Raw genomic sequence first — 18,091 nt, 5'->3', positions numbered from 1 at the left:
ACACTTGATTACCCTTGAGCCTGGACTCTGCCCACGGGGCAAGTAAGGGTACAAAGTTACTTGCCTTTAGGGGAAATTCTGCATGTACCGGATCGAACCGGACAGGGTTTTTTAAGACCTGTTTAGAGTCCACCTCAACCAAGTCAGTTCTTTATTTGTGAACTTCAACGTATTGTTTTGCAGGTTCATTGTAGTTTGTATAGGCACATCCAATGTCTAGCTGGGGTTCTTCAAGCTTCCTTTCTTGTTTGTGGTCAAAAATGTTGCAAACTTTCTATTACGGAAACTCCCTTATTCTCAAGTTATTGGGACGTTCAAAGATTGCAATTATGACCCTTATTTGGTAAGTTACAGGATTACCAATTCACTGTCTTGGAATGTCTTTCGAAAAGATAGTTTGAGAGTGAGGATTAGAATTTTACAGTTGAATGAAGGGGGTAGTTTCTAAAGAAAACTGTGGTGCTGTCTCAGTGGGAAGTAGTATACAAAAATTTGGTTTTATCAACAGAGTTGATAATGTAAATTGACCACCGTACAGAGATTTTAAAAAACTGATGTTCGAGCATTAGCCCTTTGTCAGAACGAATCGAGGAATTATGGGTTGTGTGTAGTTTTATAGTGGAGTAGGAGCTACGCTATTGTTGGTAAGATGGTTTGGTTTGGCTGCGTGAGCGGCGGATCCAATTTTTGAAGCAAAACAATGTTAATTATTCTCCTTTGTGGTTGTGAGCTCGTCAATGGCTCACTAGTCCAATCCAAGAGTGGCAGACTTTTGGGCATTTATTGCAGGGATCGCAACTTGTGCTAATATACGCTCTTGCGGTAGCGACGACGTTCCCTCTGTTCCATCTGTTCAAGCTTTTTCAAACTTGGCAACTCAGTTTTAACAGCTGTCTTCCACTGATCTATGTCTGTGGTAACATGGCAATGTGAAACATAGGACATTAGTTTTAAAATGAAAAGCGTTCGTTAATACCATGGGGATTAAGGGTGCCGATTTGGAAGATGAATTTTGTTCCAGATTCTTGTGGCTTTCCGTCGTACCTTGATGTAGGGAAAGGCTGCGGATAGCCATGTGTTTTTGGAGTGGTTGGGGAGATTAAAATGAGGAGTAACTGGCTTAGATGCATTCTTGTCATTCTTCTCAACATTGTGAAGGTGTTCGCGGAATCGGTCGCCTAGTCGTCTACCTGTCTCGCCAATGTATAATTTATGCATAACATACAGGTAATGCAATAACCATCATCCATGTTACAGTTGTTTACTCAGTGACCTAACCTATAAAATGGCTGCGAGGCTGCTGGTGACCTTGTATTGATATAGACCTCACTGCTATTATCACGTAAATGGGCCATTTCCGAGTTGCTGTTAGTCTCGGTTTCGAAGTGGTGCTCAACTCTTGTAAGGGAAATGGGTTGATTGCATAAGAATATGCAACGCATTTACATTTGAATGGTTGTGCACCAGGACTCATTTTGAAACTGAGACATGCGGCAACTCGGAAATGGGCTGTTGTGTTGTTGTAATTCTAATTAGTCTACATTAACATTAGAAAAGCACAAAGGTTTGTATTAAAGCAGGGGTCCTGGCAGCCTCGCTTCCATTCTTAGGCCAGGTAACTTAAATGGTCTATTGTTATGACAATTTGGGGTAAATTACAGAATGTCTGTCCACTTATTTACATTTGAAATGCGCTAATTTTTATATACATATAAAACATTTTATAATCATATAACCTGCAAGAACCAGTTTGAAGAAGAAAACAGCAATCATTCTTGATTCGTATGATAGTAGTTATTTTGATGTTGAATATTGCACATAGTCCAGCGAGCCAATAAAGCAACAAATAAATATGAGAAGATAAACCTTTTTAAAGTCAACTAAGTCAGTTTTTGTTATAAAGGTATCTGGTCTTTTGTTGTCCATTGGATCTCTTCACCAAGATATTTACGCTGAAGCCGTTTTGGGTATGTGTCTCTTGTTTTAATTGAACATGTGGCTTGGTCTTGTATTTGGAAATTTTTCTGAAGACCATGCACTCACTCCCACAGCTTCATTTTGGAACCCTGATGACCCTGCTAGAAACTATATGGCCTGAAATAAACCTGATTTTCATGGCAAGCAACTCATTTTGGAACTAACCTGTAATTAGGCCTATTTTTAGCATCGCTTGTATGTTTTCTAAGTTGTCGCTCACTAAAATTTTTGTATTGCTAACTGTACAGTACATACCACACAGAACTAAAATAGAGCCTGATTGTAGGTCATTTTGGAACCATTCATGGATATGATGACAATGGAAAATGTATTGGTGGTACAGCCTATTAACATGCCTTGAAAAAGAGACACTGTGACTGCCAAAAGGGTGGCTGTTTCAGCGCCCTACTGCCACGTGGATGGTCATAAGTTCAATCCCTAAAAGAAATAATTCTATGTGTTTGGCTTTGTAACTACACCTACAAATGGTTTGACCCTTTAGTCCATCTTGACATGCTTTAATTTGCAACACTTGGTCTTAATAAAAAAAGTTTGAAGGGAAGTTTGTTACTATCACTCTTCATGACACGTTGCAGCCCCCAAATGTAAATTTGTGATTTGATAACAAGCAAAACTGATATATCTGATTACACAAGACCGACAAAGAGAATTGAAACGGTAAAGCACTCTGTTGCAGAAATAATGCTATTAACTTGTTCATGGTCCCTGGTTCTGGTAATCTATCTACTGATAACAACTGGCACAGGTAGCTTTATATGCTGATGTCCAACATCAATCCACACAAAGAAGCAATGTAAAGGAAAAACATTGATTTTCTTTGTCCTTATTACATTATGCAACAAAATATACATGTAGCAAACTAATTGGTTGCCTTAGAGAGAACAGAACACAACGGGGCTGGGCTTTGCACTCCCATCTACCACACTAACATGCCTGTACATTGAATAGGAGACTGGAAAATGCTTTTTGTGCATGGAATAACTGTTATTCTTTCATTGGTATTGTAGATTGTACTGCTGGTACTGAAAGAAGCCCACAGAGCCAAGAACATTCTCAAAGGAGTTGAACTGGCTATGCCACTGTACCCTGATGCCTGGCTTGTTATGGTTGCCACTGGAACTGCAAAAGGTCAACTTGTCACTCCCCATTTAATTATGTATTGTTAAGATCATGGTAACTGGTTGAAAAAAAGTGGGCAATAATGTGCTATTCTATCCAGTGGTCAGAATCCCTCAACTGCTAGTGCCATTATATGAAATGATGGAAAGGTAGAGCGTGTCCATGGGAAGGATAGAATACAAGTTCATGGCAACTGGCAAAAGGACAACTGAAAAATCAGAGTCCTAAACATGAATTGAACCTGCGACCTCTAAAGGACCGGTCGGATGCTCTACCTATTGAGCTACTAGAACTCACTGGAGAGCTGCAGGTTGTTTACCTAGGTCCTGAATGGAGAAAGTTTCCCACTCAGGTCTGCAGGCTCTATAAAGTCATGCACCTCAGTTTATACAAATACATGAAATGATGGAAAGGTGTAATGTGCCTGTGAGAAGGGTAGAATACAATTTGACAAACATTTCACATGGAAATCAATTGTGCATAAAAATATGAAATATTAAATTCTCAACCTTGGTTATTGCATTCCTCTTGCTCTGATTGGTTTACTCAATCTTGGTTATAGGCTCATATACCTTAGTTTGACCTTATAATTTATGGGAAATGATTCCGCTAAGCATTGCTAAGCTAAAATTGTTTTTTGCCGGAAAGCGAAATTTCTCTCAGAATTAAGCAAAAAGAAAAAACGTTTTTGTGGAAAGTTTGGATCAATTCCAACGTTTAGAAGTACGCGAAGAGGTAAAAAATGATTTTGTGATGAGCCTGCGTTTGTCTGACCACCAGATATTACACAACATCGCACTTTCATTTCACTGGGATTTGCTCGCTTTTTTTGCTCGTATTTCGTACTTCCAAAGTTTGGGAATTTAAGGAATTTAATAAAGCAATTATTCCATTTGCGCTTGTTGGAGATGAGACAGGTTATAGCTAGCTCGGCGCTACATGCCTTGTTGGCCATTTACCATCTCATATCCGACGCACGCTCATGGAATAATTATCATCATTATTACCTGTATTTAGGGGCAGGAAGCAGGTTGATAAGACCAGTGGTGAAATTCGTGCAAGGAAAACTGGAACCTGCAAATGAAGCCCTTTACCCATCATTGTAAGTAAACTATAAATGTTGATCTTCGACACGTTTTTACAATGAAATCCATCAATATTATTGTGGATTAATATTAATAAAACAAATTAGCATTGATGGTTTCTTAAAATAATCTGCTACCATAGACTTTATTCATAAATGGCGGTCAATTTATAATTCTTTTGTCGAAGTGCAAATTAGCCTACCAAGTCTCGATACCATACACTGAATTGAAAAGAATTCTTGCTCTAAAATGAGGCTTGGTAGGCTAATTTGCACATTAGCAAAAGAATAATAAAACAGGTGTCATTTATGAATAAGGTTTATGTTTCATCTCAAAGAGCAATCTCTGCTTTTGCCTTGCTTGAGTGAGCTCAACATTGATCGTTGATTTAGTGATCACTTAACTTGTCAGCGTCTGTAGCCCAACCTCCCCCCCCCCTCCCCTCCCCTTCATCATAACACATAAACCATGCCTCCCACCTCTGCAACGGTATGTGGGCTGGGTTCCAGTCCCTCATCAAACTCGATTCAAAGCAGTTATTACATCTGGCTGTGGTGCTGTGCTCCAACATCAGACAGATATCGTATAGAGCGTTAGCCCTTCGTCAGAGCCCTTCGCTCTGACGAAGGGCTAACGCTCGAAACGTCAGCTTTTAGAATCTCTGTACGGTGGCCAATTTACATTATCAACTCCGTTGATAAAACCAAATTTTTGTATACTACTTCCCCACCGACGCAGCACCACAGTTTCTTTAGAAACTACCCCTTTATTCATTAGATATCGTATAGAGGTGCCTTATCTACTTTATCTACTCTTTCGGTCTGATATCTTGAGCTGCACCCTTTGCAATTCAGTCCTCAATGTTGATTTGCATGCCAATCTATTTTATTCTATTCTATTCACCACAGTTCCGTCCCTTAAGACGTTTATTCACTTTTCACAGCTCTCACTGTTCGTATTCGTTTCTATTTGCAGCGTCACCAAACTATCCATTGTAGGCAGCATCCTTGTGATTATGGTTCAAAAAGGCATCTTACAGTTATCCACATCTGAAGTTCTTCTATGCATTGCTTGTATTGGGTCGCTTCTACAGGTTGTTATGTACCTAAGCAGCGCAAGCGATCCCTTTGTGTATCTGGAGAAGGCTGTGGCGGCTGTATTGTTTAGAGAACCAAAGGAAAAGGCCAACACTTCAGATGCCAAGAAGAAGAAAGAGTAAAGTGTGTTCAGAAATGGCCATAGCTACAGAGACCCTGACCGTATCCATTAAGTGGTTTCATTCCGGGATATATTGGGCGAAGATTTCGCATGACACAAACGGCAGCTGTGCAATTCAATCTAATACATTCGGCGCTTATTGTAACCATCTCAAGAAGTACACGCTCTTACCCTCAAACTTCGGTCCTATAACATTGTTTCTTTCCCTACCATTCTCCTTGGCTTCCAAAGAAACTGTCGAACAAACTTCAATAATCCGAGATTACTACTACTAGTAACCAAATAAGCCTTGTATGATTCAAAAGTAACCACTTAAGAAAATCAGGTGATGGATTATTGCCCAGGGGACTATATCCCCTCCCCTCTTGGTACAATGTGTAAGTTAACCCTTTTCCTCTTAACAATGAGACTTGGAGATTTTTCTCTGTGAAACGCCAGACGATTATACTCGTCAATGAGTATACAATGTCAATGATGGCTTGGGGATACTTGGAGAAGAATCCGAGTATTCTTCACTGGTGTTGAACCCACGATCTTCCGATTCTAAATCGATTACTTTGCCTGGGAGAATACTCCCAGAAAAATTGGGTTGGGGTGTGCGGCCCGCTAAAACCCTTACCCTATTTCAGACCAAAATCTGCGATTTTTCCTACCTTATTTCAGACCTGGCTAAAAATTTGATACCGTATTTCAGACCTATTTGCAGACCTATTTCAGCTGTTACACGGTAGGCGTAATAATTTGACAAGGGCTTTGTTGACGGTTGAAGCTTCTTCTAAAAAACATACCCAATTCAAGACTTGAGTGAACAAACCATACCCTACTTCAGACCAAATGGTCAAAATCGATACCCTATTTCAGACTAAAACGGCTAAAAAACCAAATCCTTTGGGGCACCACATACCTATATAGCCCATATAAGGGAGTACCCCACCCCACCCCCCCTCTCCCCGGGTTAATTTGCCTCGTGAGAGCTAGATCATTCACGGGTGTTGTGGGACGGGATCTACGGTTCATCCTCCTTATATCCGAGAAGAATAACTATTTACAGATGCCTTTACGAAGGCAGCCGTTTCTCGTCAGCTATCGTCGGTCCGGCCGGAGTTCGAACCCATAACCTCCCGCACGGTAGCGGTTCGTTGCTCGGACATTTGATGTAAGTGGTCTGCAAATTTGTGACATACAAGTTGAAGAAACTAGTTTGGTCATTTGAAATCACAGTATCCTTTATTCTAATTTTATATACTTGATGATTAATGTTCACGCCTAAACTTCCTAAACCGGTTTGACCGGGGTGACTAGCTCAGAAATTTGGGCTGCGGCGACTTAAGATACTTGACACGATTTCTGCAGAGCCTCTCTTGCTTGCCCTCTAGTGAGTTTTGGTGAGGCTCTGCTCGCAGGGTGCACTATTTTGCACCGTCAAAAATATAGCGTAGTATTATTAATAGTAAAGACGGCCTTCATGAGCAAATCGGGATGTTAAGATAGTCAACAGTTTAGCGATTAAGTAGATTTGCTTTTTATGTTTGGCTCCTGCAATGTTTTGTCCTGGCTTTTCTCGTTCCTTCCTGACTAAGATCATCATGAAGCCCCAACAACAATAGAGACAATAGAGCGAGTTTCAAATGAGTATCGTAAAACCAAAACCAAAGTAATTACTTTGGCCAATCAAAAAGGACGGAGACAATCCAGTAAACCAATCAAAACTCGAAGTAATTACACGTAGCTGACACAAAGCGCGGAAAAATGTGCCGCGCGAGACACGATTGGTTTTGGTTTCACTTCTGATTGGTTGAAAAAGTGACGCGAGAACTTTGAACCAATCACTGAGTGAACTCCTATGAAAGACAATGTCTGATTCCCTCCTACAGCAAATGCAGTGGAATGACTTCGAAATGTAACTGTTTGAAGTAAGTCGCTTCCATTAAGTGTAAAGTACATTAGTATAATTACATAGGTGATTATTGCTGATTGGTTGCAATTGCCGCGATTATTGACATTCTTACGCAATAATCACCTAAGCGGCTTTTTTCAAAATGGCCGCAAGCCGTTTTGTCGCCTCTTCCCCCGCCTCCGCCTCCCCCTCCCGTGTTGGTAGCGGAAAAAGGAAAAGCTGGCAATAGGAAAACAACATTGTTTGGGGGGAGGGGCTTGTCCGAGATTCCTTAAAAGGGAAAGTGTCTCAACCCTTTTGGTGCTTATTGTAGGTTCGAGTATGACCTTTTCTTTGAAAGAAGTAAGAGATCTTTCAAAATGCGTTTACTAACTAAGCGAGGCGCAATCTTGTTGCTATTTCTAAGTCTCGTGCAAAAGATCGATCAATAGTGTTTTGGGTAAAGGTTTCTTTTGGCAGAAATATAGGTGGCCTTCTCGTTTCTTTATCACCGCCATGTTGGTGAGCGAAAAGAAAAGACCTCTTATCAGCTTCTTTTGTTTGTCCACCATCAATTGTACATTTCAGCATTGTTATCTATGTCTCTAGAGACTGGTACTTGCAAACCACCTATAGTCAAACCGGTTAAACTCCCATACAAAATCCACGTTAATCGGCATAAAGATATTTCATCACAAAAACAATATTTTAGGCGAGGGGTTACTTGAAGGTTCCCTGTAACGGTGTAACAATACACGGTTTTTCTCTAAACGTACGTACAAAGTCAATCCAATGGGATGTCTTCCTCAGCCGGTTTTTCAAAACCGGCAAAAAAGCGGCTCAAAACTTGTGCTCCAAGGCCAGATGGAATCACGTTATTTAGGTCAAAACGATCTTCAGCATTGGGGTCAACGATTCTTGCTGCTATAGCTTCAGCATTCTCTGGAGCCAAGTCGTCTTGCCTGGCTGTGTACTTAATCAATTCAACTAATCCTTGGAATGCACTGAGCATGCGCTTCCTCATGTCGGGTTCAGAGTCCATCCAAACCTGTCAAAATTGTACATTATTTGACAAACAGATTCCACGTTCAACGAACGGAATGATAAAGTGAATCATATACTGAACTGCGGATATGGAATCAAATGAAGATATGATCCTCTATAAAACTAATAGATTCCATGTCGTCATGCCCTTCTGGTGAGCAATTAAGGAATAAATCACGGAAGACGTGACGTCTTCTGTAATCTCTTACTGAACAGATGCACGGCAACATGAAATCTGAGTGAAGCAATGATCCTCGCTGTTATGAACACAATTTTAGCAATTGCGAAGAGAAGCCTGAAAATTTTAGGACTTCAATGGGTTTTGAACCCGTGACCTCGTGATGCCGGTGCGATTAGCTATGAAGCTCCTGATGTTGGGAGCTGGTCATTTGTGGGTTCATTTGTTGAACCCAGCTCAGTTGGTTAGAGCGTCGCACCGGTATCGCGAGGTCACGGGTTCAAAGCCCGTTGAAGTTAATTCCTTAATTACTGAACAGAAGGGCATGACAACATGGAATCTACTTGTTTTATAGAGTAAAGAATTCAAAATTTTTGATGATGACTGTCCTCGAATAGATCATAGGAGAGAATCAAAATGCGTGCATTATTCAGCTTTTTAAATAACTTTGAAAAGACAATTTTTGGCCCTGTTGATCTTAATTTTATCTGGTAATAGTGTAAACAAGGGAATGAGAGACGAAGTTTTTTACGTTGAAAGTATTTCTAGAGTCAGTGTTTGGTCTCGATTTCATAACATTTTGTTCTGTTGTATTGTGAAAGGGAATTTTTTTGCCAAATATGTGACTAACCTTTAAATAAGCCAAATCCCAGTACGATTCGAAGATTTTTGAGAAGTTTTCGGCTGTCATTTTTTGCTTCTCGATCATCTCTCTAAGATCATCAACTATGCGCCTTTCAACCTCTGAAATCTCAAGCAAGGCATCTTCTTTGAAAGCCTTGTCGATCAATTCTTGGCCCGTGGCGAGATAAATTTTTCTGAGATCATGGAAACGATAACCTTGGCTGGCCTGATGAGTGGCACCCTTTGTAGCAGGAGATGATGACAGCGAGGAGGTCTTTCGTTCATCCGCATAACTTTCTTGAGAAGTTGATTGCTCGATGCGATGTTCTTGTTCTGCATCGTCTTCCTTTTGAACCCAGTTCTCTGTTTCCTGGATATTTTTAGCGACCTTGATGGGATCCTCAATGATTTCAACAACTTTCTCAGCTAACGTTTCCAGGACCTCAGGGTCCTCAATGTAATCTCCGCTGAATAAATTATATGATCTCACGAAATAATGTCGTAAATCCCGGTCTATTAATGCTTGTAAAAGTTTTCCAAGCAGCAACATCATGCACTCTGCCCTGTTGCTTTCATTCCATATCTCGGCGTCGGTTTCTTCGATGGTTTGCAGAAGGATGTTCTTCAGGTGGAATGTCACCAAACCCTTGGGCCCATCTGATGCTTTTAGATATCCTCGGTAAAAAGTCTTGAGGCAACGGTAGCAGTCCCGTTGGACGTCGTTCATCTCTTGACTCAACAGGTATTCTGCATTTGAAAAGGAGATTCTGAAGTCGCATTCTTGATTGCCACCATCCTTTGGAGGCTTGACAACCAAGTGGAACCCTTCTTTGACCACCTTAGTGACTAAATCGGGCGAAGGCCATTTGCGTTCTCGTCCTATCCATTCGGTGGCGGTCTTGGGCCAACCTGAACATTTAAAAGCGGGGACTAAGTCAAAACCACCCTCTATGGATGACTTTTCAGTGCTGATTGAATTTGTTGCAGCTTCGGGGAAAAGTTGTTGAAAGAAATGATCTGTTTGACTTAAAACGGTCTCCAAATCTTCGCCTTTGTCTGGTGGATTTGCCTTTGGAGCTGTCTCTCTTTGGAATCCCTGTTTTTCTTTAATCTTACTCTGAATCTCTCCATTTTTGTCTTCATCTTCGCTTTCGGTTTGTCTAGTCTTATATTCCTGATCTGTCTTTACCTTAGTCGATTGTTTTGCCATTCTACTTCCTGAAGAATGACTGTGTTCTCCCGATGTCGAAGCCACTGGCTTCTGGAGTGACGTGCATTCGGGCTCAGGTGTGTCATCTGCAGTTTCTGTCGTGACAGATGGCTGATCGTCGCCTTGGGACTGTGAAGTCCTCTTTTCCTCACTGCTTCCGCTTTCGTTTTCGTTGTAGTTTTCTGCCTGTGAATATTTCATTTCTGTCACGCCATCGTTTCTACTTCCGCTTATATTTTGCATTCGAGTTTCGATGTCGCGACATTTCTCCTTGAAGTTTCGTACACGGTCGCTGAAAACTAACTCTTGCATCAGGAGTGGAAACGCTTCTGGTTTGGAAAGAAGACCTCTCTCAGAGAATGACCTTTGCACTTCATTGCCAAACTCTATGTATTCCCTAACAAGGTTGGCGTGATCTTCGGAATATTCCATCCCCCTTAACCTACAAATGATATGGGCAAGCCATTCCCATTCGGCAACGTCAAATTTAGGCAATGAATGAGGGTTATTTAGCTTTTCGATTTCCCCTGATACGTGTCCAAAGGACTGGGTGTACTCAATCTGTAAGGCTGGACTATTGTCTTTGTTCCGGCATTTCAAAACATTAATCCCCGGTATTCGAGGCATAGCCTGGATCGTTTGTATAAGGGCTTTGACCAAGTGAGGTGCTGCCCTTCCAAAAATTGTAGAATGGAAATTCTTAAGTGCCGATGTAGCTACGTATTCCGTATCTTCAACAAGACAGGAGCTCAGGATTTGGTGATCGACTGCTTTGATTCGGACGTGCATTGGGTTCGTTGAATATTCGATCATTTCGTCATCTATCATCAATTCATTTGATTTGGGGCAAATCACTATATCGACATCACCGACATCATCAGGTGCTATGCTCTTCAAATCTTCAACTGCGCTGCCGTAGGCCTGAAACACCATACAGTTGTCAAATTTTTCGCTGAAGAACTCCGATAACTGTCGTAACAGGTACTCCAAGCAATGCTCTATATGTTTCTTCCATATTTCGCCTTCAATCCCGCGTTCTCCCAACAATTTGAAGGTGGAGTTGAGCTTTTGAGTATCTGTCTCCCTCGACGCCATCTTGCTGAAGCGAAAGGATTCGATCTGGCTGTTGGAGGAAGGGGGGTGAAGCGATTCCGCAAATAGATCCTGAAAGTCGTTTGGCCCAAGAGTGCGATCAACGCAGAATAAAAGTATTTAGCAAAATAAGGACACAAATAGTCGGTGAATCCTTCACTCAACAAAACGTTATATTAATGCTAGAACTGTACGTCTGGGCGCTGTCTAAAAAGTTGGGGCAGTTTCAGTTTCCGTCCTCAGTATATGCGTGACCAATCAGGAACAAATACATGTACGACAAAGAATAGTCCTTCCAAGAAAAGAAATAACTGTATTGTCATGTACGTGTCACGCAAAGTAGTGTTTCACTCTTTGAGATTTTGTAATGCTGAGTTTTTCTTGGTTTTTCTGGGTTTTTTAGGAAAATGTTTTCTTTAAAACATTTCCTTTGCAACTTTCCCATGCGTGAATCTGTGTCAAATGCAGCCATGCTTTCCGATGATGAACGATATTGTTTTCTCTTATTTAATAACGTTCTGCTCAATAATATTATTGATATTCACATGTAGCACTTGTGCTGTAAGTAACTAGTACCTAGGCCTTTCTCAGAAAAGCGTGAAAAGGTCAAGCCATCGCGGGATCTGTAACTCGCCAGGAAAAAGTATACCCTATTTCATTACTTTTATTGCACTAGTCGTACCGGTAAATATTCGCTGGAAAAGATGAAAACTGGAATATTATTTACAACAGTGACAGCAAAATAAAACTTCAGGTCATTTTTCTTGTCAGTAAAAACGGAGAATCACTTTTTCCTTTGATTTACGTACTAATCATTAATAAAAAACGGGTCTGTTCCTCGGCGAAAGTGTAAAGATTTATTTATTCTGTTTCTGATTAGCTGGTAAACGGAGAACGAAAATGAGAAACTTTACATGGACGGTATATAGTATCCCCGACCACAGCGTCGACTGTTATTTATACGTAATTTTTCCTTGACAAACTTTGTACTGAGTTTTTGCCTATCCTCAATTTTCCTCAAATTTTTAACAAAAATTGTATTTAACTTGTCCCCGAGTCGTTGTAAATTTGTGATTTGATGACAAACGAAACTGATGTATCTGATTACACGGTCCCTTGTTCTAGTACTCTACCTTTATCAAAACAAGATAAGATTTTGACTGATAACAATTGGCACAGGTATCTTTATATGCTCATATCCAACATCAACCCACAAAAAGAAGCATTGTAAAAGAAAAACGTGTATTTTCTTTGTGGTTATGACGTGCATTATACTGCAAACTATAGCAAACTAACCTGCGGTTACCTTAGAGAGAACAGAAGACAGCAGGACTGGGCTTTGCACTCCCTGGCTACCTTGTGCACCATCTACCACAATAATTTGCCGGTATATTGAATACTTAGTTACTTATCCTCATCGGGCCCATGAGGACTCTTAAGGCCGGCCACTGAGAAGATTGCGACATCCACCCCGCCGATGCGACCGCAACCCCCACGAATGCCATCCCAGCTGGTTTCTTTGTTTCTCCACTCTTCTTCTCCACTTTTCTCTCGGCCAGCCTGGCCTCCTTTTACTTTCAGTTGCCCACGTTAGTGCAGTCCTCGAGATGTTATTAGGACTAGTCCTCAATATGTGTCCTATCCATCGCCATCTTCTCACTCGTACAAGGGCTGATACCGGCGTATTCCCTGTTGCTTCATAAAGCTCTTCGTTGCTAAGATGGTTAGGCCAGAATCTCCTCAGCACTCTCCTCAGGCATGTACGGTGAAACACATCCAGTTTGTTGAGATCAGTTGTTGTCACTCTCCACATTTCGGCTCCATACAGTAGCACGGACAGCACATTTGAGTTCAGGCTGCGCAGCTTGGTCTTCTGGCTGAATCTGCCTGACCTCAAGATGTTCTGAAGTCTGGTGAAGGCAATTTTAGCTACTGCTAGTCGCCTCTTGATGTCCGCTTCTGTGCCACCAAATTTGTCAAGTACTGAACCTAGGTACACGAAGGATTCCACATCTTCCACCTCCTCTCCTTCTATCCTTATGTAGTCTGTGCATCTGTGGTTCATCCAAAGCGTCTTTGTTTTGCGCGGGTTGATCTTGAGCCCGACAACGCCGGCGGTGGTTACTAGTCTATCAGTCTTCTCCTGTTCCCTTGGGGTCCTTGTTCCCTTGTTCCCTTTAAATATTTGCTTGTGTTCCCGTGTTCCCCAAATTACTTTCAAACTTGTTCCCAGCTTTTTGATCCTTAAAATTGTTTTTGTTCCCTTGTTCCCTAAAATATTTCGACATTGTTCCTCTGTTCCCTAGTTCGAATTAGCCATGCTCCCTTGTTCCCCAAAACCCCTGAGAGGGCCTCTTAAGTTGTTTATCTAGGTCCTAAATGGAGAAAGTATCCCACTGGTCTGCGGGCTAGACGAAGCTTATTTCCCTTTCGTAAACTGTCGTTGCCATTTCTCAGAACGGTCGTTGCCATTTGAAATGGTCGCTGCCATTTTGTAGCTCTGAATTACACTCATTAGGTCTAAGAACTCAAAGGGTTGCGGTTACTGGGAGTTGTATCTCGCTGGTCATATGAGTTAGGGTTCGGGTTAGGGTTCTGTTTAGGGTGAGGGCTAAGAACCCGAGTTCGAGTTTTGAAAATTTCGGACTCTTTTTTTCCTCCAGTTTTTCTTTTATAAATGTTTTTTTTCCTTTTTTGTCTTAATTTTTGTGAATATTTTTTCTTAGTTTGTTTCTTTTAATTTTCTTTGAAGTGAAGTGTGTAGTCGACCGTTATAAATGGCATCGACCGTTTCAAATGGCAACGACCGTCCTGAGAACTGGCAACGACCGTTTACGAAAGGGAAATTTGCCTCGACGAAGTCATGCCCCTCAGTTTTTACAAATAGATGAAATGATTGAAAGTTGTAATGTGCCCACGAGAAGGCTAGAATACAAGTTGACAAACAATTCACATGGAAATCAACTGTGCATAAAAATATGAAGTATTAAATATTATCATCATTATTACCTGTATTTAGGGGAAGGAAACAGGTTGATAAGACCAGTGGTGAAATTTGTCCAAGGGTCGAAAACTGGAACCTGCAAATGAAGCCCTTTAACCATCATTGTTAGTAAACTATAAATGTCTTCAACACATTTTTAGAATTAAAGCCATAAATGTTATTGTGGATTAATACACAAGCTCACGTCCTTGAGGCGTTTAACTGTTCAGAGCTGGGGTTTTTGGAGTTTAAAAATTTCCTTATTTGCATGTAACGTAGCTCGTGCTTCTCAAGTGGCCTCCTTCATGCTCAAAAGAATTCTGGGTAATTCTGCCATTCCATGACAAGGGAAGACACCCGATTGTCATTTAATAGTTTTTTTTTTATAAGTGTCGGGCCACCCAGTCCTACCAGCAAAATACAGCATCCATTGAAGTTTTTAGCTTTCAAAACTTGCCCAAATTGTATCAGTAGGTCCTTGAATTCGTGCACAGAAAGGCCAAAGAGACAACTTCACTCGTGAAACACCATGTTTACAACAAAGCATTTTAGGCGTCCCAGTCTGCATGAAACTATCTCTCACCTCTGGCTCGAGAAGACCAGACACGCACGGTTCTTACGTTACGTTTATGCCTGTGGAATTAACTGTCCTAAAGCCCCCAGCTTTGTTCCAAGGAAAGAGTTGCAAGTTACATGCTTCACGATCATGTGCTTCTGATTATTATTAGCATGGATGGTTTCTTAAAAAAGTCTGCTACCATGTTTCATCTCAAAGAGTAATCTCTGCTTTTGCCGTGCTTGAGTGAGCTCAACATTGAGCGTTGATTTCGTGCTCACTTAACTTGTCAGGGTCTCTAGCCCACCTCCCGCCCTCCCCTCCCCTTCATCATAACACATGAACCATGCCTCCCACCTCTGCAACGGTATGCTTAGGCTGAGTTTCACGCCCTCATCAAGCTCGATTCAAAGCAGTTATTACATCTGGCTGTGGTGCTGTGCTGCGACATCAGACAGAGATCGTATAGAGGTGCCTTATCTACTCTTTCGGCCTGATATCGTGAACTGCACCCTTTGCAATTCAGTCCTCAAGGTTGATTTGCATGCCAATCTATTCTATTCTATTCTATTCACCACAGTTCCGTCCCTTAAGACGTTTATTCACTTTTCACAGCTCTCACTGTTCGTATTCGTTTCTATTTGCAGCGTCACCAAACTATCCATTGTAGGCAGCATCCTTGTGATTATGGTTCAAAAAGGCATCTTACAGTTATTCACATCTGAAGTTCTTCTATGCATTGCTTGTATTGGGTCGCTTCTACAGGTTATTATGTACCTAAGCAGCGCAGGCGATCCCTTTGTGTATCTGGAGAAGGCTGTGGCGGCTGTATTGTTTAGAGAACCAAAGGAAAAGGCCAACACTTCAGATACCAAGAAGAAGAAAGAGTAAAGTGTGTTCAGAAATGGCCATAGCTACAGAGACCCTGACCGTATCCATTAAGTGGTTTCATTCCGGGATATTGGGCGAAGATTTCGCATGACACAAACGGCAGCTGTGCAATTCAATCTAATACATTCGGCGCTTATTGAAACCATCTCAAGAAGTACACGCTCTTACCCTCAAATCTCGGTCCTATAAGATTGTTTCTTTCCCTACCATTCTCCTTTGCTTCCAAAGCAACTGTCGAACAAACTTCAGTAATCCGACATTACTACTACTAGTAACCAAATAAGCCTTGTATGATTCAAAAGTAACCAATTAACAAAATCAGGTCATGGATTATTGCCCAGGGGACTATATCCCCTCCCCTCTTCGTACAATGTGTACAATGACCAAATGGTCAAAATCGATACCCTATTTCAGACTAAAACAGCTAAAAAACCAAACCCTTTGGGGCAGCACATACCTATATAGCCCATATAAGGGAGTACCCCCACCCCACCCCCCCCCTCTCCCCGGGTTACTTTGCCTCGTGAGAGCTAGATCATTCACGGGTGTTGTGGGACGGGATCTACGGTTCATCCTCCTTATATCCGAGAAGAATAACTATTTACAGATGCCTTTACGAAGGCAGCCGTTTCTCGTCAGCTATCGTCGGTCCGGCCGGAGTTCGAACCCATAGCCTCCCGCACGGTAGCGGTTCGTTGCTCGGACATTTGATGTAAGTGGTCTGCAAATTTGTGACATACAAGTTGAAGAAACTAGTTTGGTCATTTGAAATCACAGTATCCTTTATTCTTATTTTATATACTTGATGATCAATGTTCACAACTTTAACGCCGGACGTAAGTTAAGCAGTATAATTTATTTATTACTTTATTTTTACGTTCATCTTTTTGTTATTCTGTTTAACAAATTGATGTCAGCTTTTCATGTGTCTGTCCTGTTATTGATCATGAATTGCGTCATAACATTGTCAAAGTAGCTATGGTAACAGTAGCAAAGTAACAGTTTCAAAAGCGAGACAAAAATGCGAGAAACTTCAATCTGACGCGAGCAATATCGCGTCATTATCGCATATATTATAAAATTTATTACAAAAATTAGCCAATGAGCGCACGAGAATTTTTGCAGTCATTGTAAAATTATTAACTGACAACCTGATGAACCAATGAACTTGAAAGAAGGGTGGTTAAGAGGTCAAAATCAGTCAAACTTCACTATTTTCGAAATCGTGAAATTTCGTAAATCGTATCAAGTCTTTGTTAAGTATGCGCAGGCCGTTGCTTGGAGACAGTTTGAAACCCAGTCCAAGTCTCTATCGCACTCCCGGACGCTATATTGATTTTCTTACTGAAGGCCCGATTTTGACCTTCCCCTTGTAAAAACTATGATGCACGTGCTGCCTAAACCGGTTTGACCGGAGTGACTAGCCCAGAAACTTGGGCTGCGGCGACTTAAGATACTTGACACGATTTCTGCAGAGCATCTCTTGCTTGCCCTCTAGTGAGTTTTGGTGAGGCTCTGCTCGCAGGGTGCACTATTTTGAACCGTCAAAAATATTACGTAGTATTATTAATAGTAAAGACGGCCTTCATGAGCAAATCGGGATGTTAAGATAGTCAACAGTTTAGCGATTAAGTAGATTTGCTTTTTATGTTTGGCTCCTGCAATGTTTTGTCCTGGCTTTTCTCGTTCCTTCCTGACTAAAATCATCACGAAGCCCCAACAGCTAGTCTGAGAATAACTTCTTCCTATAACACAATGTCTGCCTCGGAGTGCCTCGTACAGCAAATCCAGTAGAATGACTTCGAACTGTAAACGTTTAAAGAGAGTCGCTTCCATTACGTGTAAAGTACATTATTTTTACTACATAGCCTTACATACGGAACCCGCGCCCGCAATTCACGCGGCAGTCAAAACTGTGCTATCTTGTCAATTCCTTACCTTGTCACCGGAAACGGTGCACTTCCGTGTGTAAAGGACGTTGTTGTCGCTCTACCCTGTCGGAAGGACGCCATCAAAGTCTTTTTTTGCGAAGTTAACACAAACAATTACATCATCAATACAGTTTTGACGACTTCTTATACTTTATTCTACAATACCAGACTGAATTCGTGTTAAATTAGTTAGAAAAAGCTCAACAGCTGACGTTTGAATTGCCGCTCGCTGGCAACCCAGTCTTGGCGCCAAAGTTTGTTGGCAAAAAAGTTGCCACAAAATCTT

General features: G+C 41.4%; 2 protein-coding genes and 1 pseudogene across 2 annotated transcripts; 1 reads left to right on the top strand and 2 right to left on the bottom strand.

The window, feature by feature from the left end:
- The first annotated feature begins 181 nt into the window (after positions 1 to 181).
- On the top strand, positions 182 to 5,821 carry LOC138024968 (trimeric intracellular cation channel type 1B.1-like). Its single transcript, XM_068872175.1, has 5 exons — positions 182 to 343; positions 1,904 to 1,967; positions 3,006 to 3,126; positions 4,135 to 4,219; positions 5,178 to 5,821. The coding sequence occupies exons 1-5, from the start codon at positions 213 to 215 to the stop codon at positions 5,419 to 5,421; spliced, it is 645 nt and encodes a 214-aa protein (XP_068728276.1). The 5' UTR covers positions 182 to 212; the 3' UTR covers positions 5,422 to 5,821.
- An 807-nt stretch (positions 5,822 to 6,628) lies between these two features.
- LOC138024967 (uncharacterized) lies at positions 6,629 to 12,147 on the bottom strand. The gene is made up of 2 exons (XM_068872174.1): positions 9,150 to 12,147; positions 6,629 to 8,344 (listed from the first exon to the last, which is right to left on the bottom strand). Exons 1-2 carry the CDS (start codon positions 11,445 to 11,447, stop codon positions 8,081 to 8,083), a joined length of 2,562 nt encoding a protein of 853 aa, XP_068728275.1. The 5' UTR covers positions 11,448 to 12,147; the 3' UTR covers positions 6,629 to 8,080.
- Positions 12,148 to 17,954: 5,807 nt separating this feature from the next.
- The window catches only part of LOC138023842 (uncharacterized), a 5,604-nt pseudogene continuing 5,467 nt past the window's right edge, over positions 17,955 to 18,091 (bottom strand).

This window comes from Montipora capricornis, chromosome 11 (genome assembly GCF_036669925.1).
Source record: "Montipora capricornis isolate CH-2021 chromosome 11, ASM3666992v2, whole genome shotgun sequence".
Classification (NCBI taxonomy): domain Eukaryota; kingdom Metazoa; phylum Cnidaria; class Anthozoa; order Scleractinia; family Acroporidae; genus Montipora; species Montipora capricornis.
This window is presented reverse-complemented; position numbering and strand designations above follow the sequence as displayed.

Excerpts from the sequence above, each read along its gene's own strand:
- LOC138024968 (XM_068872175.1), top strand. The coding sequence starts at position 213 with ATGTCTAGCTGGGGTTCTTCAAGCTTCCTTTCTTGTTTGTGGTCAAAA. Across the intron at positions 344-1,903 it reads GCAATTATGACCCTTATTTG|GTATCTGGTCTTTTGTTGTC; the intron begins GTAAGTTACAGG and ends TTTGTTATAAAG. Across the intron at positions 3,127-4,134 it reads TGCCACTGGAACTGCAAAAG|GGGCAGGAAGCAGGTTGATA; the intron begins GTCAACTTGTCA and ends ACCTGTATTTAG.
- LOC138024967 (XM_068872174.1), bottom strand. The coding sequence starts at position 11,447 with ATGGCGTCGAGGGAGACAGATACTCAAAAGCTCAACTCCACCTTCAAA. Across the intron at positions 8,345-9,149 it reads GGGATTTGGCTTATTTAAAG|GTTTGGATGGACTCTGAACC; the intron begins GTTAGTCACATA and ends CAATTTTGACAG.